At 31.8% G+C, this 25530-nt stretch overlaps 1 protein-coding gene across 1 annotated transcript in view; it reads right to left on the reverse strand.

Annotated features, from left to right (window-relative positions):
• Window positions 1–25530, reverse strand: part of Atrnl1 (attractin like 1) — a 744833-nt gene that overhangs the window by 385070 nt on the left and 334233 nt on the right. Inside the window, exons 25-26 of the mRNA XM_074078234.1 lie at window positions 11555–11616; window positions 3418–3496 (exon numbers count right to left, since the gene is read on the reverse strand). Of these exons, the coding sequence (XP_073934335.1) occupies window positions 3418–3496; window positions 11555–11616 (141 nt within the window). The remainder of the gene's footprint in view (window positions 1–3417; window positions 3497–11554; window positions 11617–25530) is intronic.

Below are 25530 nucleotides of genomic sequence, written 5' to 3' on the forward strand. Positions count from 1 at the left end.
ATGGGTTTCAGTTTATTATTTTTAACTCAAGTTTCAGGTTGATAATGATAAATACAAACCTAGGTTTTATGCTGAAGGATTGTGAAATGTATAGCAAAGTGCAGCATTGTGAACACAAGTTCAATTGCTCAAGCACAATGTCTTATCTCAGGCATTTAACACAGAATAAAAGTTTCCAACTACTAACATATCTGTGATATTTTTATTATTATATGTTTAAAAGATATTCATTCCAAGGAATAATTACAATACCTTGATGTGTTTATTCCTTATGATACCTATTGAAGTTTAAATTTTGGTTTAAAAATGAAGACTATTAAGGATGACAATATTTGAAGATACTCCAAACAAATATTTTAATAATGTGATGACTAACTAAACTTCAATGTGCCATTGAAGTTAAATGTTTTCAGTATCTGTATAAGAAGCACAAGCTATAATAGTGAATTCATCTTTCTAGCATATTATATTTCTACTGGCCAGTATCAACATATTGTTTCCATTCATTAGCAAGGCCAAAAGAAAGATTCATATTTTTAATAGGGTTACCATAGAAACAAGTTTGGGGCTCATATAGTTAGGGATAATATCAAAATCAAAGTCCTCTGTAGTTTCTTTTTTTTTAAGAGACTCAGAATTCTTAGGTGAGTCATTCAAAGGGAATAACATTAATAATGGGTCTGTGATATTAAAATAATACCACAAAATAAGAAACCAAAGCCTCAAATAGTTAAAAAGCAGTATGTCTAGTAGAATTACCACAATATAATTAAAAACTTTCCAAAGATTATTTTCAGTTTAAATAGTCCTTACATTTAGAAAAGCGTGAACTATACTTGCTATTGCAAAACTGTAAAAATGCTAAGAAACACCTTATAAATAATTTTCATTGACTTTTATAGATAAACTGCCATTCTATTAATTGTGGATAATTATGGGTATTCTTTGGGCCTTATAAGAAGTGACTTCTTAGTATTTCAGAGAGAGAGAAATATATTCACATAAACAGAAAGTACAAGGCCCTTTTAGTTTAGGGAATATTACAGTTAATCTAAGAGTTCAAACTGAATAAGGAGAGGATGAGACAAAAAAAGGACAGGCTGTCTGTAAATAAGATTATTACAATAAGCTCAACTAGCCTGTTTAGAAATCTCTGGGGCACAAAAGACCAAAATGAGAAATAATCTTTAAATAACATAAAAATTATTACTTAAAAACATCTCTAGTTTATGAGTGTGGTTAAAAATCTTAGAGGCTTATAAAACCAAAATCAGAAATAATCTTTCAATAATATAAAATTATTATCTAATAATAGATCTCTGGTTGTCAACAAAGTCAATGTCATCTTTACTTTTGACATTAACATAAATGGTTTCTAAGACATTTAGGACTTTTCATGTAAAGAAATTCAGTAAAATTAAATTTGAGGAAAGTTTTCAAAATATTTAACCCTATATTGTAGTATAATTGCAAACATTCATAGATGAATTTTGAAATTTTGAAAAGAAAGTCACTGTAGTAAGTGAATATCCAGAGGATGTAGTAATATTTACAAACATAGATTACTACTGATGCAATGATACTAAAGATTTTGTCTTATAAATAAAAAATAAATTCACTCTAACACTTCAAAAATTAAAGTAATATCAGGTTGCCACAACATCTGATTAACATGTACAAACAGCATTACTACAAATTTGGTATTTTGAGAAGCATGAAAGTTTAATAAATAGATGACTATTCATCTTAGTTTTTCAAATATTAAATACTTGTGTTGTTTCTAAACTTAGCTAATAAAGCTAAACATTTCTAGACCTCTAACTCTAGATTTCCAACTAATTCCCAGACTGGGAATTATTTATCTACCACAAACCTTTCTTTTTAGAGATAAGAAAGTTCAAATAAGCCACATACTCATACTCAGATGCTAGTTAATGACAAAGAAATACATTTATCTTTTTACAACACCATATTTATAGAGCTGAATTTTACAAATTTAGAGATCAGATATTTAAACAGTGCTTGTCAGGATGCAGCAGGAACAGAGGTTCCCCAGTGATCCTGACTTCTCTACTGGCTAGAGGCATAAATTGTCCATTGCTCTACTCCACAGATAGCTTTCCTACTGCCTGCCTACAGTTACTTGTTCTCCTTCCTAAGACTATCATGTTACTCTAATAGATTATCTAGCATGTCCAGAAGGTCTCTAACCTCCACACAGAAGTCACTTCCTGTCAAACATATATATATATATATATATATATATATATATATATATATATATATATATATGTATATTTTTAATAAACTCCTTTTCAATTGGATTAATTTTATTATAGAGCCAATCAATATTGCTCTGGCTATATACAGAATCATATATGTAGAGATGATTAAGATGAATTATTTATTTAGTGGGGAGAGGACCTCAAGCTTAAAAATATAAGTAAACACTGAATTTTGATGGGTATTTGAAAAATACCTATCTTATTTGAAAACTAGGATAACTAATTCTACAGCTTATAATACTCTAGATTGTTTTTAAATACTTTAATTATCTTCTTGCCTGTGGAAAACTATACACAGAGAAATATACTGGGAAATGAATGGCAAATAATATATTAATTATATGAAATTAGAATGCTAATGTTAATACTAATAGAGCATAATAATAGAGCACTCACAAAAGCAAACACTTGCTTTCTCATAAGGTGAGGTATAGAACAATAATATATTAGACATTTTGGCCCTCAGATTATTATGTTTCTCTGTGCCTTTCAATTATCTAATATCTATAAAATACAGAAACTATGCCTATCAAATATATTTATACCATCAACTGTTATTTTGTAAGAGTATTGCTGTTTTTATGAATTTTAGAATTAGAAGGAATATTATGATTAATTCTGGTACAGAGATACATCAAATGGATATGCTCTTAAACCATAATTGTTGAATTATCAGTTAATGACAAAATGGAGAAGATTTTGATTACTCCTCCACAAAAAAGAATGCCATAATAAAATTCCAGGAAACAAAAATTTTTTTCTAAAGCCCAAAGTAAATATTTATCACTTGGAATTTTCTTTTAAATTCCAAAAGAAACTGATGAAAAATAAATTGTGTCCTTATAGCACAGATAAATTCCTAAACTAAAGGTATCACAAATTATTTAATAGAATTAATATTTGTATTCACTATAAATCCTAATACTTTAAAAAAACTGCAACTAACCAATTCTTCTACAGATACTGAATTAAAATGGCAGTGGCAGTCTTTTCTGAAATTTGAAAAATACTAAATTGTTCAACATTGATAAGTAAAATGGGCTTGAAAATCTATGGAAAGGAGCATGTCAATTAGGTGATGTAGACCCACATATCTGCTCAAGCCTTTAGGTAATATGAGTGATTATTATACCTCTCTCCGGCGAGAAGCCCAACAAGTCTGCTTGATCTTCCACACCACAGCAGCCACCAGCAACAAGGATAAAAAACAACTGGAAAACAATAAAGCATGATCATTTTATTTAAAACACATCTGAAATACCTAATAAATAAAATAACATATGGAAGATTAAAACATATATAAGCAATCAATTTGTCTTGGTAAATAATTCAAGCAAAAAAAATTCTTAATAATCTAGTCATTTAATGTCTGTAGTATGGTTTCTGGTTTGTATACCAATAAAATGCTTAAACAACAGTCAACATTTTAGAGGGCACTTTTCTCAGAAATTTTTCCATTGAAGAACCAGAACTTTCTAAAACTTAAATAAACTAGTTTTTTATCTATCAATGGACTCATTTCTGATTTAAAAATAGCAACCATTCACTCCCTGAAACACTTGTGAATATTTTGGTGGGTGGGGTTCCTTCATTCTCCCTGACCCAACATAGGATCAACAAAGGTGGGTGACATTCCACATCCCTTCTTTTAAATTATGGGTCTCCCAAAATTCATGTCACCACACTGTGCTTATTCTTGCTCTCAAAGAGAAAGCTGTTATTCCCACACTTTCAGCTGTGACCTCAGTTGGAAAGATTTCCAAATCTGTATCTTTAGGCCTGCCAAAAATGATAGTATTTTATCACTTAAAAGGATCTAAGAGGTTATATAGTTCAAGTTCTCTCCCAGGAAAGAAATCCCCAGTACAATTCTGGCAGTGATCAGCTGAGAGAATGCTGAATGACGTCACTGCATTCCATTGTCAGTCAGGTCAAACTACAAAAATACGCTAACTTATAGTGTGACACTGCTTCTGTTTTCTGGGTGAAACTGAATCAGTCTGCCATATGCTAAAAATTTCTTTATATATTTGAAGAAACCTACATGATTCCCTTTGGTCCAAACAGGAGTGTTTTCACCCTCTATCAGACATTTGACAGTATTCTGGAGACATTTTTGGTTGTCGCCATTCAGAGGGCATCTACAAATACAAGTCAACTTCTCCCCAAAACAAAAATTTCACCATTCCAACCTGACAATAGTGCCCAGTTTGAGAAACCCTGTTCTAGTCTTTTCATTATCATAGTGGTTAGAGTTCTGTTATTCCCAGGTTAACAATGTAAATGTTAAAATATGTCACTGAGAATTGATACTTTAAATATATTTTGAGGATCCATTATTACTGATTTTCTCTCAGAATTTTAGCTTAAGAGATAGACACTTGTCATGTCAAAACTTAACCCATTCATAATGAAATCAACTGACATCTATCGAATAACATGGACTAAGCACTATGCTAAGTGTTTTACATGACTTATTTCTTTAATTAATATAACCTCACAGTATACCACATTTACTGTTTGTTATATGTTCATTTAAAAGAAGAAAAGGTTGAGTTATGGAGAGTTCAAGCAAGATTCTCATACTTCTAAAATACTAAGTTGCAAGTTTTATTTCCCCTTGACATTTTTGCTTCAATAGTACTTTAGAGGTAAAATGTAAAGACATTCAATTTCACTAGCCTTTCTACTCATTCAGACAACAAATCTTGTCAATTGTTTCTTTCCCAATGATTTTAGTAGTCGATAAATTTATATATAGAAATTCATTTATATATCATAATTAACTATAATTTAAACACCAAAATATGTTTTTATTTGTTAATCTGATAAATCAAAGTATTTCTTCAAAAACAGTTACATGTTAAAGATTCAGTTGAAATGGTAAAGACAGCTTCTCTGAAAAAAGCTTAAATTCTTTCTGATATACATCCCGTGACTCAGGTCTGAATTCAGGACAGCATAAAAATATGAAGTTTTTATATGTTTTACTTTTTGAGAGGAGGAGCTACATATACAGGAGCTTATATGCTAATTCCTGTTAGATTAGCAATAAAAGTAAGAGAGCTCTTGATAATGGGACTGTGGGTGTAGGTCAAAGTGTAGAGCACCTGCCTAACAAGCATAAGGCCCTATAATGCCCACCCTGAGAGAGAGAGATCACAATGATGTAAACAGGTTAAACAGTTTAATAAAAATATTTTTCAATCTAATGTTTTTCTCTAGTACATATCAATAACAAAGTGAAATATATCTCAGAACCAAGCCCAGAGTAATTGTTAATAAACTTTTGCTAAATGAATAGCATTGGCTCTTAATTTGATTTGGGTATTATTTTTCTGACACTGAATTTCTTATTTGGCATCATCATCCTTCTGTCAAAGTAATACTTTATAAATGTTCTTGATTTTTAAGAAATTACATGGCAAAAAACAGTTATAGGTTGTTTTTATAAATCAACATAGAACCAAAAAACAGTTTATTAAGAACACTCATTTCATTAAAAGGAAAAGCAGGAAAGCAAATAAAATCAGATAAAAGTTGTGAAACGTAGGCAGCACCATTGAGAGGTTACATTCATCCTTTCATGAATCCTAGAAGACCCTGGTATTTTTCAACGTGCCTAGAAGCCTAAAAAATAACAGAATTTCTACCACCTGAATTTCTTTAATGACCATTTTGACAAGAGCTCTTACATACTCCTTTCTGCTCACTGGTCTTTACATAAGGGAGAAGCAAACTTTTTGTATATCAAATAGCTGAAATTTCTGGGTTTAGCTTTTAGCTGATTTTACCTAAAATAAATCTTAAATCAAAGGTCTTAATGGGTAATATCAAATATCTTGATCTTTTAATTTAGATTTGTGATGAAATTGTCAGATAAAAATGAGTCTTCACTACTTTCTTTTAGGTCTTCTATTATACTATATAACAGCGCTATTGCTCTTTGGTATAGATACTGTAAAGAACAGATAACTTGGCTTTCTTCTACAAAGAAAGAGAGAGAGGAAGGAAGGAAGGGAGGGATGGAGAAAGGGAAGGAGGGAGGGAGGGAAGGGCAGAGAGAGAGAGAAGAGAGAGAGAAAGGAAGGAAGGAAGGAAGGAAGGAAGGAAGGAAGGAAGGAAGGAAGGAAGGAAGGAAGGAAGGAAGGAAGGAAGGAAGGAAGGAAGGAAGGAAGGAAGGAAGGAAGGAAGGAAGGAAGGAAGGAAGGAAGGAAGGAAGGAAGAGAAAGAAAAAGAAAAAAATGCTAGCAGAGAATAGTGAGGGATATTTTAAAGTTTCAACACCCATCAGTATAATCCTCCCAATGGAAACAGGGAAAACAGAAAGGAAAGACTACTAAAAGAAAGTGCATAAGCTAATAAGTCACAAGGATAAAAGGGGAAGTACAGGAATTTAGGAAGAGAGATTTCAATAATTTGATATTGGCCTTCATAAAATGTTTATTTAAAAAAGATTCTTAATGAAAAACAAAAGGAAACATGGAACTCATTAGGTAAAATCACTTAGGGAAAATTTTAAAGAATTCAAAAGCAACATAGAGTGATACAGGGAGTAGTTTATAGTGACAAAAAAAAAATGTGGTGCAATCTACTTGGCCAAATATGAAAAAAAAAATAAAGAGAGATAATATTGCCATGATTTTATAGTAATTTAAGGTTAATTGATCATAAGAATCAAACTTTAAATACATATTTTAAAATGTAGTTTGGGTACAATATTCATTTATTTCACTTTAAGTAAAACATAAGAATTATATTAAAATGAAGAAATATATTTTGAAAAATTATTATTATTTATTAATAAGATATTCTGGAAAATATCTTTCAAAGATTGCATACCTTCATAATTCTTGAAGGATTTTTTTCTTACCAACTAAAATGTTAACAAAATAAACTACTAACTTAAAATGCAGTAAAAGCCATGTTTATCAAAAAGAAAAATTTGCTTATGTTTCATTGATCAAATTGATGGACATGAAAAATTAGTAAAGGCCAGTGGGCGAAAGTAGGAAAGTAATATGTCCATAGCTAAACTGGCATAGAATGAGGAGTTGTTAAGCAACAGTTACTATAGGTTGAGAATATCTAATCTGAAAATTCACAATCTGAAATGTTCCAAAACTTAAAACACTTTGAGTGCTGATGTGATGTCACACGTGGAAAATTAGCCCACATGTTCTACCAGGAGCAATGGGACCATGGGCCAGTTGGGGGTTTGTGGTATTTGATCAAGGGAAATGGAATGTAAGACTAGATAAACAAAAATTCATTGATTTTAGTGCATATTTTCAGGAGACAGGAGATATAATGCCCTACAGAGGACTCCAGGAGATGGCAAAAACTTGTTGGAGTGACTACCAGAAAACTAGAAAAAGCAATCACCAATACAACCTGAAATTGAAATGCCTGAGTTGCCCTGACAAATAGAAGAGAAAGGAATAAAATGGCCAAGAGATAGCATTCCATATATTGGTATAGATATATGATGTAAGACCTGAAGAACTACCAGATAATTGTGCTCCACAGGAGAGCCCAAAAGCCACACCATTCACCAAGGCCATTAGGAATATGTTGATGAAAGAAGCACTAGCACCATAAAGAAGATTACTGTTCACTTCCTACTGTAGTCCAGGGCTGAAAGAGGAAAGGCAGTCATAAGTCTCAGTTTGTTAATTAACATGAATTGATGGATACCTGAAGTGATAAGAGGTCAGGAGGCAGTGTCTACCTGCCAGAATCCAGGATCCATGATTACCACAATTAGGTTAACAAGATTGTAGGAGTTGCCATGGGGGTGATCCACAAAAGCTTTGCAGGGATGATTAATAAAGCCTGGTATCCTGAAGGGGCAAAACAAGTGGGCTCACCAGCAGTGGTGCTATTTAACATCTTGTTTTGTTTTAAAAATGGAGAAACAGGAGGCTTTTCCAATAGAAAGTCATGATCCTCTGCTCAGTTCCCAGATTTGAGCTAATTTTCGAATCCAGAATTCACTGACTACACAGATAGCCTAGTCTATAGACGGAAGAATTCTGAAACTTTGACCCCAAAAGGGCCTTAACATCATATATTTCAGTAAATACACAGGTTTACACATGAGTACAAACACAGTACAAGGGGAATATGCAATCATTTTGAGTGGTATTGGCCATGAGGTCTGAAGTGGTACAAATATACAGGGATTCAAAATACCATTATGGACCCTTATTATTAGAGTAGGATATTGAAGAGGGGGAGAGCAGGTAACAAATCCTGGCTAAGTTCTGGCTCATAGTGGGCCAACCATGTCTATGAATTTCCCCTATCCTGAAGTGTACAATAAGAATTAATGTATAAGGTAGTTAGAGTAACCACTACATCATGTCCCAGGCCTGTGGGGTAACATTAATCATAGACCAAGTGGCAACCTGGGAAACTGCCCCCATCTGGTTGAGAGAGTAACGATGCTTCATGGTACAGTGAAAATTAGTGCCACCATTAAAAATTACCTAACATATCTCCACTTAATTTGTTTCATTAAAATATACAATTCAGATTTTTCAGATTCACACACACTTGCTTTTCCATTTAACAGAAAAAGTACTTAAAATAATTACCTTTATTTTTGTAATCATATATGATACTCTGTTACATACACTAACATTAATAAGAAAACCTTTATATATATGAATTCTATATATAAAAGGACTGAGATTTAGAGAAACTAGGTAACCTAGTTAAGATAGCACAAAAAACTAAGATTATAAATGATCTCCCTGTGTTCACCACCAGAAATTTCCACAATTTGGAGGTAAAAAACAGACACAGAGTTTGAGAACTGGCCCCCATAGAGCTATGACCGGCTGAAAACCTGACACATTCACTCACCTCTGTTACCCCAATAACTGGATTAGAAACTAGATTAGCAGCATTGAGGGCCCAATTGAAGGGTGTCCATAAATGTTAATCTGTTTAAAACTCTTTTAAAATTTAGTAGTGGCCTTTTAAAAAATAAATAATTAATAAACTTCAAAATAGTCTATGTTTTTTTCTTAACAATGAAATGATTTTAAAATTATCTAATTTACATTTCACTGCTAGAAGAAATTTAAATGACAAAAAGCCCATCAAATATATTTGATCTCATACAATGATTAGAATATTTTTATTTCACTTTGTCCGTGATGACAACCTAATAAATAGGATCATCTCTAAGACTGGTACACTTTAATACTAGCTTTCTTTTTCTTAATAAAAGAGCTATTAAACTTAAATATGCACACAAGTTCCAAAGCTTAAAATAAACCCTAAACATTTAAATAATTTACATATACATTCAACTTTGAATTTTTACACATAACTGAACTTTTCCATATAGTTCTACCAACACTATTCTGTGGCAAAAAGTAGCTTTATATTGATGCATTAAATACTGCTCATTCACTTGTAACTTCTAGTGCTTGCTAAAAACACATTGTGTCTTTGTTAATAGCTTTAACATTCATTTTATTCTGGAATATCATATCATGAAACAAATATATGCAAGATGTTTCTTCAAATTCTATTTTTAAGGGACAAACAAAAGTATGAATGTACTTTTCCTCACATACTAGTGATATCTATGTCCATACTATTAAGTTCTGAAAATTAATATTTCTTAACGGACATAAACATGAATATTTTCATATCAAGTGACTAACATCGCAAAGATTTTGATAAGAGAAGTGGATAGGTGAATGAGAAATGTGCAAACTGAAGAAAAAATCTAACAGGCTGTAAATGGAGATGAGAGATTAGACATGTTATGTATGAACCCCTGCAGATGAATTAGAAGAGACATCATGAGGAAACACAATTTAGTTTAATTACAAAGAACAATTAGTTATCTGATAATAAAAAACACTATCTCCAGAGATGGTAGGCTTCTGGTCATTAAAGACACTCAGGTACAAAGTAGATTAAGGGTTGGGTAGATTATGTCCAAAGGCCAAAGTCAGCACACCAGATGCTTTATAATAAAGTTGTACTGGATAATTGTTACTCCCATTCATTTCCAGTCTGGGTGCTTTAGTATTACAACAAGAATGTTTCAAAGACGGAACAGAAACTATACAGACTACAAGTCTTGAAATATTTACTATGTGGTCCTTAACAGAAAATACTTGCAGACTCCTTTGGAGAAGATAATAGGAATAAGTACCATGTGGGAATGTGGAAATAGGGGAAACCTACTTGATATTCAGGAAAACATAGAATATATGTTTTAAGAACTGAGTTGTACATGTTATTTGTGTTATAAATCCTTCCAGCCAAGTTAGTGTGTGGAAGTCAAACTTCATATTGCACTTTATTTTCACAGTTGTGTGTCATGATAGGAGACTACACCTGTCAGAAGGAAGAATGGCATCTGTCTGATTTGCACAAAGGCACCCAAAGGAGCAGCATAAACTGCAAACATCTATAGCAGTTTTTACAAACTAGTCTCTAAGGCCCACAGTACAAATACTCTATTGCTAAAACTCAGCTTCTTTTCAGTGTTTCATTTGTATACCATGGAAAAGAAAATAAGTGTCTTTCAAAAACAGTTTTCATGTTATGAGAAATTATTGCAAATACTAACATCTCTTGCAGAAACACACGCAAACTGGCATACTAAAAACTTTGAGAAGTTCAGTTGGAAACACTATTTACCAAGAGCGGACATAGCATTTTGCAAAGTTGTTTAATTATGGAACCCTTTTTAATGAACCTACCATTAATTTTGCATACAATTAATGATCTGAGGAATGATATTCTATTCAAAGTCATTTGTACTACTATAGGATTAGGAACTCATTCATGACAGAAACTGCACATGTTTTCTCATTCACTACAGAACTTAGCACACTGCTAAGCAAATATGATAATTACCTAAGAAAGAATTGAATTGATTTAATTCTAGAAGATGTAACAAATCCATGAAGTGCAAGTACTGTTAGTTTCACTAAGTAAAGCAGGCTTTAATTGTTTATGTGACAGGCATACACAAAGTTATCCTCCTCATATTGAATTCATTAGCTTTTAAGTAATACAACAGTAAAATATCCTTGCATAGGTATATTGCAAGTAGGTTCCCTCTGCTCTGTGTTATGCATTTAATCATACAAATATATGTATTCAAGAAATAGCAAATATTTAAGGTTAAATAATTGATAATCTAACAGATTGACAGAATATATATGCATATTCATATATATATATATATATATATACACATTCAAAAATTAAAGTCAGCAAAAACAAATTACCTAAAGAAGGTGACAAAAAACTGCACAAGATCCATGATTGTATTATGTTGTGAGAATGCAATCTGAAAAATAAAAATAAAAGAAAGTTTCAAACTTACTGAACCTAATTTCTTCTCCAACACCTGTGGCAACGTTTCATGGCAGATACAAATACAATATTTCTAAATCATCAAGACATTGAGAATCATAAAATTATAAATCAAATGCTTGCTGGCATTAAAACTTTACCTGGAATACTAAATATATTCAACTATTAACAATGGTTTTGCACAGGCTGTGACATTAAGTGGTTAAAAAACTATTATAAAATTATTTCAAGAGTGTGAGCCAAGAGTTCCATGTGAAATAGTATGACATATTAAAAGTGCCTAACACATGCAATTGAGTTTGTTTAATTCTGATCACGTTATCAGTTAATGCAACTGACAATTTCTTGTAATAAAACAAAGCAAAAATTCAACTCTACTATAAGAAATTTAGGAGATTTTTTCTATTTATATTCTTATCCTTATCCAAATATTTTGTACACACCACCAAAGAATAAAATGTATCACTGCATTCTAGAATTTCATGTTAAAAGAAATCAAATGTAGCAAACTAGCAAATAAGCTAAAGTTGTTCTCTATTTCAGTTAATATTATAGATTATATTATAGATTAATATTAATATAATATAGATTAATATTATAGTAACAACTTTTTTGAGGAAGTAGATAGCATATTAGGCAATAATGCAGCATTTGAATAGACAACTAACTTTGAAAGATAGCTTACTTACTAGTCATGTATATTTTAGAAAACTATATACCCTACTTATATCTCAGTTTTCCTATCTGCGAATGGTAATGATGAAAGCATTTACCTAGTAATGTTAGAGGAAAAACAATTAATTAGAATGAATAGAAAATTGCTACTCATTTAATATCTGACATGTAATAGGTATAATGTAATAAATATTATGAAACTTTTTATGCCATGTATAAATGAAATGGTGAGTTTTCCCACACAGCTGAAGCTAAACCATTAAGGTATTGCTCTCTTTTTCTTCTAATACTTTATGAAAAATCTTTCAAAAACGTAATGGAATTTCCTCTTCCAGCTTTTAAAAACAAACAAACAAAACCTGAATAAAATGTATATAAAACAACCAATTTCAGACACTGGACAAGTGGGAAAGAAAGACTACAATCCCTAAATCATCAAACCCCTAAGAAAAAAACAAAGATGAGCCTCAGAACTTTTCCAGATTTGAGTGGAAGGAAATAATACCATGGAATTTAAATGGTATACTGAAATAAGCACCACAAACATGGTGCTAGGGATTGAGCCCAGGGCTGTGAGCATGCTAGGTAAGGGCTCTACCACTAAGCTACATGCTCAGCCCTTTTTTGTTACATAATATAAAGAAGCACAGTTAGTTAAGAAGATGGTTAAATTTTTGGTATATACACTGAGGCCTAAATACATTCATTTCCAACAATCTTAGAAACAAATGAAGAATTATAACACTTGTACAGAGACTAAAGAAACAAAATTAGTACAGTCTAGTTGTAAGTGAAACTATTTTAAAAGATTAAACAACAACAAAAAAGTTTTTACAATGAAAAAGATACAATTTCTTTCCAAGTGATCAACTATAAGAATGTGGTAGCAATGTAGTTTTCAAAGAAAATGATCTTCAATAAATTAAATCCATTATAAGAAAATTCTAGATATAGCAATTAAGAACTACCTGGATAATCTTTAAAAAGTTAATTTTTAATATTATAGTAAAGAAAATTAGCTTACATTAAATTGTAACAGAAAGGTAATGGTAGACAATGTTAAGAAATATCTAAATGAAAAAGGAGCTTAAACAAAGTCTTGAATAAAACAAAGAACATTTAGAAAGCTAGACAACAGACTACAGTTGTTTTAGGGACTATATTTTCAAATTCAAATAAATTAAAACTATAATTTCAAATATGACAAAAACAAGCTTAATTATTGAAAAATACAATCCAGAAAATCCAGAAGGCATTGCTGGTATAGTCTTATATCTCTGATTTCACACAATATAGAGCAACTATATTACAAAATTTAAAAAGTAGACAATTTCAACAAAATTAAGTGACATACTGTTCCCTTAAATGCCAAAACAGAAAAAAGTATTAACAAACCACAAGCATAAGTGTGGCACCAGAGTCTATGCAGGAGGAAGAAGAGAGAATGAACAGTAACATATGAAATTTCCAAACAGTATTCATTGGAATCACATAGGTCAAATTGAAGTAACAGTTAAAACAGAAGTGGTCTGCCTAATCTAAGAGCAGTTTAGTGTTAGGGATTCTTGGGAAGTTCTAAAACAGGCAGGAACAAACTGAATCATGAATTTTCAAAACCAACTAATCAAATATCCATTGAGGACATGCCTCATTTTGAAGAGAAACTGCTAGACATGAAAATTGAAATCAAGCAGAGAAGATAAACAGAGAGTAAAGAAAGAATATCTGGCTAAAGCAGGGAAAGAAATATGGCCAGGAAACCTTAAAGGAGCAAGCAGCACATTTTAAGGAGAAAAAAATACATGCCTGGAGGCAGTCCGGGGGGCGGGGGAAGGTGGCCCAAATAATGTATACAAATGTAAACAAATGTAAAAACGATAAAATTCAGAAAAAAAAAACCACATTCATCGAATACACATATACACACACCACATTTGTGCGCACGCGCACACACACACACAGTGGTCTTGCTGCTAATTCCTTTGTCCACTACCAATTTAACTTATTTTATCACTCTCAAATATTTTTCATTTTTAAAGTCTAAGGGATCTGGCATTCCTTTAACTTTATAGGAATAAATTTAGATGGTCAAAACACATGACTCAAACTGGTCCAAATGCCCTTCGTAGGGCCATATAACTAAAAAGATCAGGGCAAAAATCATGGGTCTGGTATGCACACAAATCAAAGATACATATGAAAATATCTATAATTTTCTGAATTTTCCCAAGAAATATTTGAATTAAAAAAGTAATTAGGGGAGGTCCTACAAGTTATAGTCATGTTGTAAAGCACTGAAAGTTCAATTAATTATATTATCTATCTGTACCTATTCAAAATAAGATAAAGAAAATTTAATTATTTTCATGAAGTATGAATGTTACTTTGATTTCAGATTACATTTTGAGGTTAAACTGAGATACCACAATGAGGGGACTGAAAAAACAATTATACCTCCAAAAATTAACACTATTTTCTAAATTGTCAAAAATGATAGTTGGAGTTTCTCACAAATTCAGTTGCAGTGTAATATCTGAACATTAAAGTACTGATTGAAGACCCTGACCAACTTTTCTTAAAGATAATACCTTTCACAATAAGGAATATGATAAAAGGATAAGTTGATGGGAATTCTGTCAAAAATGGCAACTGAATTACAAACTATTTTACAAGCTGAAACAAAGACCACTCCAAAGAAAATTGATCTATTAACACAATGCCACTTAAAAGGAAATGTAGCCTCAGATACTTAAGCATACCAGCTGGGTGCTACAGCCTCAGGGTGAACAACATTCCATATTGGCTGTTCAGCAGGAGAGTAGCATTATAGCATGTTGCACTAATCTTTCAAATATTTTATTTATTCGAGACATTCTATATGTTATTCCATAGGTGATGGGCTATAGAAAACAATGTCTCAGACAGTCCACTGTCAGACAAAGATTGGATTGATTCTGGAAATTGATGGCAAATTCAAGGATGATTTGGCAGCATAAGCAAAGCCAAGTAGACATTATATTAGTTCCCTCTTGCTATGATTTGAAAGTATCCCTCAAGGTTCATGTGTCATAAAATATAATCCAAAACTCATATATTGGTAGTATTTGGAGGTGGAGCCTTTGGGAGGCAGTTAGTGTTCTAGGAAGTTCTAGATTCCTGGTGATTGTATTAGTTTACAAGTAGAGGGAAAGACCTGAGCTCACAAGCTCCCTTCTTTTTGCTACATGATGCCTTCCATCATGTTATAACACAGCAAGAAGGCCCTTATAAGATGCCAACACTATAATATTGGATTTCCTAGTCTCTAAAATTATAACATATAAATTTCTTTATAAATTTCACAGTCCATGACATTCTGTCATACCAACAGGAAACAGGTTAAGTCAATTCTCAAGATTCCCTCTTACAGACTGCCAAGTTATTCACCCATGATGTATTTCACTAAGCATCTACTATATTCTGAGCTTTGCAGCAGGTGCAATAGAAAAGTTCTTAGTTGGGGCAGACAATAATAACAAATTATATAGTGGAACTTGATAACTGCTAAAAGAATAAAGGAGAAAGAGTCTACCTTCTATTATTAGTATGAGTGGAAAAGAAATCATTCCTTGTTGTCTAAAAATATACAGACGTGCTGAGATTAGATAGTACAAAAAGGTAGTGGTGGCATGTATTCTGAATGTTCTCAATTTTTCTCCATCTATAATAGCATATAGCAACTTCATGGCCCTTCCAGGGAAATGGGAAGGCTTATAAGGTAAGGAATACACACAGATAAAGGGACGACCTTTCTAAGTGATGCTGGGCAACTGGTTTTAACCTGGCTGGCTCCTTATCATCTAGTTCTCTAGTCAAATAGCACCCTTCATAAAGACACTGATCTAAAGTAGTGCCCTTCTATACTACCATGTGAGATGTGTTTTATACTAAATTATGAAATTATACTATTGGCTAGTCATGGTACCATCTTCCTTACTACAATGTAGGTTCCTTGAGAATAGTGACCCTTTTCAGGCTGTTCATGCCCCTGGCCAAGAACCTACAACAGTATTTGGTACAAAATACAAAAAAAGCATTTTTTAAATTTTTGCTGAATAAATTAATCATGTATTCATTTTTGCTATATTTATTCATAACAAAATTTAGCACAAGAATATTCTTAGAACTTCATATATCCTTATTAATGTGTTTAATAATAACCATGAAAGGAATAAGGTACAGACATTGTGAGAAACACATCAAATTTATTTATATATATATATCTGAAAGTCTCATAGAAGTGAACAATTTCTATAGAATATTATTTTCCAGCTTCACATCATAAATACCATTATTCTTTCCTGTAATATTGATACTGACTGTAGACTTCTAAGCTATAGAATGTATATATAATATACATCTGCTTAGAAACTATTTTTCTGTTTTATAAAATAAATTTTAGTTACAATGTAAATAAAGTATTTTGAAATCAACGTCTCGAAAATATGCATTTTTACCTCAGCTTCTTAATTTCAGCAATGAACATGTTAACTATGTTGTTTAATAGAAATTTTATTCAAAAGATAAATCAGATTCAAAAGATGAATTAGATCAGATAATAAACTAGTTTAAATTAAGCAACATTACCTAAAGCACTTTTTTTTAGCTATGAAAAACAAATGAGAATGCCTTAAAAATAATTATTTTGGGGGGAAGGTGGCACAATGTATACACATGTAAGTAAATGTAAAAATGATAAAATAAAAGGAGAAAAAATAATTATTTAGCTAACTGCATTTAGAAACATAACAATAACAATATACTAAATCTGTAGGTTTTCTGAAAGTATTTTCTCAGGACGGGGACTATTTCTGACCCTAAAAGCTACAAATATCTAATCAGAAAGATCTCTATTGAGTAACGCCATGGCTAGAATGCAGCCCTTGATGAATAATCAGTATTTTTCATTTTCATGCTATAGTCATTCCCATGAAAAATATGTTTCTAAGAGTCACATTTAAGTGACTAATCAGTATAAATGCACCTTTGAAATTCCCTATTCTGTAATGCTTTATTCTTATTACATTGTGATTATTCAAAGAAATATAATCCAAATCAAGAGACCAACTGATGGTAAAATTTCACAACATTACCATTTTCCCCAACTGTTTTAAAAAAAACAAATTAATAAGATGACAGGCTAAAACCCTTAGCTAAAACTACAGCAAAGGTGGAATATTGCATTCTATCAATTTGAACCCAAATGCAAACATGTCTAAAATATGAATTTAGCATGGCATATTATTCACAAATTAATGATCAATAATTTGAATTTTATGATTTGATAAAAAAAGTTATAAGAAGTTCCCTTGGAGAGAGAAGTAAATTAATAGCATGATATTTAGCACAAAATGTCAGAATTTGTGAGAGAAAAAAGTCCTTATTTTATGAAGGACAAATTGATATTGATAAACCCAGGGGAGGGATCTGAAGACAAGCTCCCTCCCCCAGCCAGGCCCAGTTTCACAGATGTTCTAGTGTGATATGCTGTATAACCTTGTGCTAGTGTGATAAGTTGTAACCTCCTAGCCAGAAGCTAACTGCCATATCTGCTTTTGTCCTTCCCACTTACTTGCTTCCACATTCTGAGGCATAAAAACCCTGCAGCCCTGAGCTACAGGGCCGGTGCCATTTTTGGAGAAACCCAGGTGCTGGGCACTAGCGTTAATAAACCTTCCTTTCCTCCAACCACTTGGGTTTGAGCCCTGTTCTCGCTGGTCCGACATTCTTCCCGCAACAATATGTTTGTGTAAAATGTCAACTTATCATACACAATAAACTCTGACATAATATGTGAGATACACAGAAATGAAAATGTAACAAAAGTTTGTGCTAAAAATATCAAGTTCATCTAACAAAGAAGAGGTTAAAAAAGAGGTTATTTCAAGCCAGTTTGGATTATGGTCTTTAAAAATGCTGTCATGAAAGTATTATTGATCTTAGCCAGAAATAACTAAGATCAATTATGATAATCTATTCCAGATAAGTAGAAACTTCCTACAGCAAGTTAACATGGTACTTAATGATGTGTGTAACTGACAATAAAGTAGTATTTCAAAAATATGGTAAAACAAAAAATGGATGACTTTTACAAGTTAGAATAAAATACTTTTCTGGATTAAAACAGAAGGAATAAAATCCTGAGCCAATTTTGCATAAATATTAAACAAATATTCCTATTGTAAATTCTTAAATATTGTTTATAAAATTTGATGGCTTAAGCTCTTTTTAGAGCAAACAAAAACCTTAGTGAAGGTGCTCAAAACTCCCTTCTTGGTTTATGTACAAGCTTAACTGGTCTCTTTGCCTACACTCTCCTGACCCTCTGTGCATGCTTCAGCCAGCTATCAATTGTCTTTTTGCACTGAAAGAGGTTTCTATAATTCTCCTCCCCAAAACTCCTTCGTGCTCTTCCTTAAGTTTCTTTGGTGATTCTCCATAATTTTTAGTTTGAGTCTAAACTCTTTAACCTGGTGTACAACAATCTTTAAAAATTGGCCTTCATCTCTTTCTCTACAAACAGCATTGAGACTGCAACTGATCAGGTAACAACTTGGCAGTTCCCCAAAACTGACATACATTATGAAAGGTCTGTACACTTTTTGCCCAAAACTGTCCCCTCCTGCCCTTAACCTTCTTCAGTTGGGTAGCTATTTTCCAAGACTCATTCCATGCTGGTTCTGGATCCTGATTATGGAAGGTCTTCATCTTACTTGTGTTTCTTCTATTGTATACTTCTGTCACAGTACTACAGAAAAGAGCTAACACTTATGAAGTGCTTACTACTATCCAGACACTGTATTAAATTGAGGTTATAATACATATATACATGGAAACATCACAGGAAACTCCCTGTGTAGATACTTTTATCTCAAACAAGCAAAAATGTCATTTTTTTCTTCCACCAAATTGGAGAACAGGAGGGCAGAACAGGTCCTGCAGGGGGGCAGGGGAAAGTTGGTACCAGTGGGAGGGGGGAAGTGGCAGGGAAAGGGTAGAAGAATGAATACAGTGCAAAAAATGTGTACACATGTATGTAAATGCAAAAATGATACCTGTTGAAACTATTCCAGGAATGGGAAGGGTGATAAAGGAGTGTGATGGTTGGGGTGAATTCAAGTATGATATATTTGACATACTGTAAGAACTTTCCTAATGTCACAGTGCACCCCCATCCACACAACAATAAAATAAATAAATAAATATGGTGAGGTCAAATCCAACTGATAAATGAGGAAACAAAAGCTTATGGAATTTTTCAGGCATATGTGATGGAGCTAAAATGGAAATAAATATTAATTCTTAAGTTCTGTACTTTCCTAACACCAGTTAATCACAGTGTACTACAATTATTAGCTCACATGTCTTTTTGTCCACTTGACTTAAAAATGTGTGAAGTTAGGCATGACAATGTTTGGTACTAATTCCTAGAAACTAGAGAATCTTGCATTATTACTTTTATATATCAAGTGAATGAATTGAGGTCCCTACTAGAGATGTGCATCTCAGTGTTATAAACAAAAAACCTATAAGCAGTTTCATGTTAGCAAAAGTCAAGCTGAATAAGAAAACAAGAATTTTCTTTACATCAAGATTATATAAGTCGAAATTCAGGGCACCTTCTCTTGGGACACCCCCCCCCCAACTCTGGGGCCCTACTCTCCTACTTTACACCTTTGTTATCTCAATAACTCTCCTGCAAAAAAAAATTATATAAGTTGAAATTTGTTAAGTTTGTATCTATATTAAAATCATGTCCAATTCTTAAAGAGTAAAATTTCTTAAATTTAAAAGGTATTTTTTCAAATACAGTTTTGTTATATGTGAAAAAGTGAAAGAGAACCTTGAAAATGATAAGATAAAAACTGTATTTGTAATGCTATCTGTTCTTAATTATTGTATTTACATACTGATGAGGTTACTTGAAGAAGCCTTAATTCACAAATCAAAGATAAGTATTAGCAAGAATAATGGCTAACACAGAGGTATTAATTGCAATCCATGCTTCTAACATCATTTTTTAGAAATTATAATTTTTTTCTTAACTTGACTTTTCCTCTATAATTTGTTAAGTGGCCCAAAGCACTTCCTTTTGTAGAGTGAAATACACTGATCAATCATTCAGTCCTATCTATAAAACTTCAAAAATCAGGCTTATATCTAAAAGCTCAAAATTAAAAATGTAGTTAACCCTCAGAGTTAAGCATGTTCACTAACCAAAGACCAAAGTCTTCATACATAAATATTCCTATTAAGTGAGAAATAAAACTATTTTTATTATAAAAACTACACTAAGACTTATTAAGGAAAGAATTTTTAAAAACTGAAAATTCAAAATTCCAAAGAAAAATATTTTACAAATTCATTAAATATGTAAGCATTTATATTCAAAAACTTTCATTTACATGTATTTAACATGCTATATTTTCTATATACATTAAAACACACACACACAAGTCAGGCACAGTTGCTCATGGATGTAATCTTAGCTACTGAGGAAGCAGAGATCAGGAGGATCACAGTGTGAGGCTAGATGGGGCACAAAGTTCACAAGACCCTGTCTCAATTGATAAAAGGTAGGCATAGTGATATCCCACTCTGCATGACTAGCATGTCATCCTAGCTATGCAGAAAGCCTAAACAGGAGAATCATGGTCCAGGTCAGCCCAGGCGTAAAGGCAAGACCCTATTCAAAAAACACCTAAAGTGAAAAGGATTGGGGGGATGTGGCTTAGATGGTAGAGCACCTGCCTGGCAAGCAAAAGATACTGAGTTACACATACATATAAAGTATTTAACTTTTTAAATTATTTCACCTTTCTCAGTGTTCTGTTAACCCTAGGCTAATTAAACAGAATGCCAAAGATAAGTCTTAGAGTTTAGTAGGTGCCCATGACTGCTCTGATGTGTTACCATATGTGGCTAGATTTCCACTATTAAGCTCCATAAAAAAATAGCATCATAGAACTTAGGTTTCATCCATAACAAAATGTGAATTTTTAAAACTCAAGTAAAGGGAATTATAGCTTTTAAATTAAAAAATCATGAAATCATACTGGTTTTGATGTCTGTGAAAACATAATTAAATATTATGTCATGTAATACAGAGTTTACAGAAAATGTTTTGTAAATTTTAAAATCATTTTCACCCTGTGGTCTTTAGTGAGCCCTTTACATAAGAATATCTTATGCAGGAAAAAATAACAGGCAAAGTTGATTAAAAAAATACAATTGATCAGTAACACAGGGTATATAGTTTATTATTGTATAAATTTAACATATTTTTACAAATCATTGATAATGAAAATATTGAGATGAATCCAACATGTGAAACAGAATAAGATGGTACTGAGTATTGATCAAATCTATACTTGTTATCAGTTGAATAACATATTTTAAAACACTTTGCTCTTTGAGGAAATTTTTTATGATGAGTTTTCAATCACTAATGGTTAACTTCATATTTCTACAGATTTTTTAAAATGACACAGTTAGTATGTTTATTATGAATATAATGATTACAGATCCACATAAATACTCTAAATTATCATTATCTAAATGAAATTTTTGTTTTGCATACAGGCAGAATCCAGCCTCTGATTCACTGAGGGTATCTGCATAGTTGATTTTTTCAATGCTGGTTTCAACATCACAAATTTTCAGAGACTATTATAGTGTCCTTCTTTATGGGGCTAAATCTATGGATAGCTAACCCCTCTCCCCTCCCCAACTCCCCATCACTATACATATGTGCATACTCAAAATTAAATCTGGCCTACCTTCAGTTACTCTGAAGAATTCAAATCATTAGAAAGAGTTGAGTCTAGGAATTCACATTTCAAAATAGTAAGCCAAGAAGTTTCTAGCTTTTAACACAACATAAAATTAGACTGGAGAGAGCATCAATTAGAGGCAAAATATAAACCTAATGTTAACTCTTGCCCTTAGCCTAGGGTGTTCTCATTTATACAACTGCTATAGATAGGAGTTAAAAGTTGGTTTAAAAGGATGCACTGGGAGTATGTGGCATATGGTAAAATTTTTGCTTTACATGTGTCAGGCCCCAGGCTCTACTTTTAAGTCTGTTTGTTTGTTTGTTTGTTTGTTTCAAAGAGGACACACAGTTGGAAAAACAAAGAAAAGGAAGTCCATTATATTAAATGGCTATTTTAATGGATATTATTTAAGTATACTAGAAAGAACATGAAAGTTATTCTTGAAGCTCTTAAGGAAATTGGATAGATAGATCCATCTCTAAAATATATTCTACATATGAGTTCATATATACTCAAATCCTAAAGTTGTATAATACATTTATTGATAAAAATTTATCAATTTATTGATAAAAAATTTTGATAAATTTATTGATAAAATTTTATTGATACATTTATTGATAAGTTTTTGGTTCCATTAGCCTATGCTCTTAAGAACTTTTAAAATATGTATCTATAGATTCAACATGGATTTATATTACCTTCCCCACTACATTCTTTCATTTAATCTCCTGGAAAATTGCTCATACAACTACATTTGAAATGGGCTCTTTAGGACTGATGATAAAATATGATGTAAAGCTTTCATATTAATTCATCACATTAATTAACTCATAAATATTTTAAGTTATTGAGAACATTAACATACAATAGAAGTTTTAATTCTCCAAACATGTAATAATAATAATACTTTCATTTATATGCTAAAATACCATTTCAATTCTGGATTTCATTATAAATATAATGAGAAATCTAAGATGGCTACAATTTAAATTACAAAAGGTCTCTCTTGAAATGCCTCACTATTTTATTTATTATAGTGACATAAGTACTCAAATATTTCATATTTGAAAAGATATAACATGTGACTGCAAGTCAATAGTATTTTTAATTTTAGATTTATTGAAGTTTAACTTGTATAGAATAAAATATACTTGATTGCAAGTCAATATTTTAAATTTTAGATTATTGAAGTTTAACTTGTACACAATAAAACTCACTCATTATTTAAGAGCATAACTTGATAGATGTAGGTAATTTTACTCAGTCCCAATCTGCCATAACAGCCAAGATATACATTTTTATCAACCTAAATGGTTCGTAATGCCTCTTTGTAGTTGAACCCCTAGCCAAGCCCCATGCTTTGGGTCCACTTTTTATCACTGTAGTTTTATTTTCCTTATAATTTCATGTGAATAGAGTTACACAGTATGTATTTTTCATGCTGTATTTCTGAGATTTTTTTGTTGTTTGATTTGGTTTGGTTGTTGTTCTGCAGCACTGGAGATTGAACTTAGGCCCTTGAGAATGCCCAGTAAACACTCTACAAATTAAGTCATGCCATTCTGTTTATAAAATTCTGTTTTTGAGATAAGGTCTCCCTAACTATGCCCAGGCTGACCTCTAACTCATGATCCACTCAAACAGCTTGGATTGCAAGTATGCAACCACAAAGCCTGTCTCAATTTCTTTATTTTACCTAACTTTTCTGATACATGTCCATATTGGTTATTGCATAATAACCAATCCATACGAGTAGTAATCCATAATGTGGATGTAGCATGATTTGTTTTCCATTCATTACTGATGTTTTTAGAAGTAACAGTGTTATAAATATTTGTGAATAAGATTATTCATATTTGTTATTTTCATTTCTCTCATGTAAATAACTAGGTCCAGGACTGCTGGTCAAATGATAAGTTTGGAGTGAATTTTAAAAGATAGGAACTATTATTTTCAAAGTTACTTAACCCTCCATCAATAATGTATGTGCAATCCAGTTACTCTAAATCCCCAGTAATACTTGGCAATTTCAGTTTTTTTAACATTAGCCAAATTGGAGGGTATATAATGCTATTCGATAAAGTTTTAATTTGCATTAATAAAGTTAATAGTAATAAAGTGTTGTAATAAAGTTCATTTAGTCAATGTTATGTTTTATTGTACAAGCTTTATTTTCAAGTGATCCTTGCCTACTCCACGTAGAATGACTTTTTCTCCAAATTTTATTTCAGAATGTAACACTTACTTTTTACATGTAGGTATATAATCCATTATAAAGTCATTTTTTGTATGATATAAGTATCAAAATTCTATTATTCCCAGTACATATATCCAGTTTTCAAGCAATGTTTCTTTTCTCATTCAATATCCTGCCACCTTTGTGAAAATAACTTGACCATGGATGAGAAAATTTATTTCTGGATTCCTTGCTAGTTTTCATTTGTCTATGTCTCTCATTACCTCAGTACCACAGTATCCCAAAATAACATGTTGGAAGTTCCTCAACATTCACATTTTTAATAGTCTCAGCCATTTTCATTTTTGTGTGAGAGACTGTGTGTGTGTGTGTGTGTGTGTGTGTGTGTGTGTGTTACTAGTGTTTATAACTCAGAGCCCCAAACTTGCTAGGCAAGTGCTCTACCAATTGACTTATGTCTCCATCTCTTTTTGCTTTAGTTCTTTCTCTGTGATTTTTTTCTCAGGCTGGCCTTGGAGTGTTATCCTCCTACCTTAGCCTCCACATAGCTGAGATTACAGATGTGTTGCACCACACCTGGCTTGTTCTTTGAGATAGGATCTCACTAACATTTTTCCCAGGCTGGACTCTAACCACAATCCTTCTATACTTATTTTCCAAGTAGTTGGGATTACAAGTACCACACTTGGCCAAATTCCCATATTTTTTAAACATTAGAAAATTATTTATGTCCAAAAAATTTTAAAGATAGGAAGGAATTGGATATACTTCAGCATTCAGTTTCCTTTGGAGACTAATACTTTTTACATTAATGTAGTACATGTGGTATAATTAATATTTACTAGTAATTAAAACCCATATTTTTTCAGATTTTCTTAGTTTTTATCTAACTCCATTTTTCCGTTCCAGCATCCCATCCAAAATATTAAATTTCATTTAGTCTTCAGTCTCTTTAAGCAGCTGTTTCACTTTCCTTGTTTTTTATGACACTGACAGAGTTAAGGAGCATTAACATTTACTAGAGTGTTTATCAGAAGGTTTTTATATTATGTTTTATTCATAATTAGCCTGGAATTACAGGTTTTTGTAATTATACTTCCAGTAAAAAAGGATAGAAATTACTCAAAATAACTATACTCACAATATTTTGTTAAATACTTTAAAATATAAGTGAATCGTAATATGAAAAAACATAAAATGT

The sequence above is a fragment of the Castor canadensis genome, chromosome 7 (assembly GCF_047511655.1).
Source record: "Castor canadensis chromosome 7, mCasCan1.hap1v2, whole genome shotgun sequence".
In the NCBI taxonomy this organism is placed as follows: Eukaryota; Metazoa; Chordata; class Mammalia; order Rodentia; family Castoridae; genus Castor; species Castor canadensis.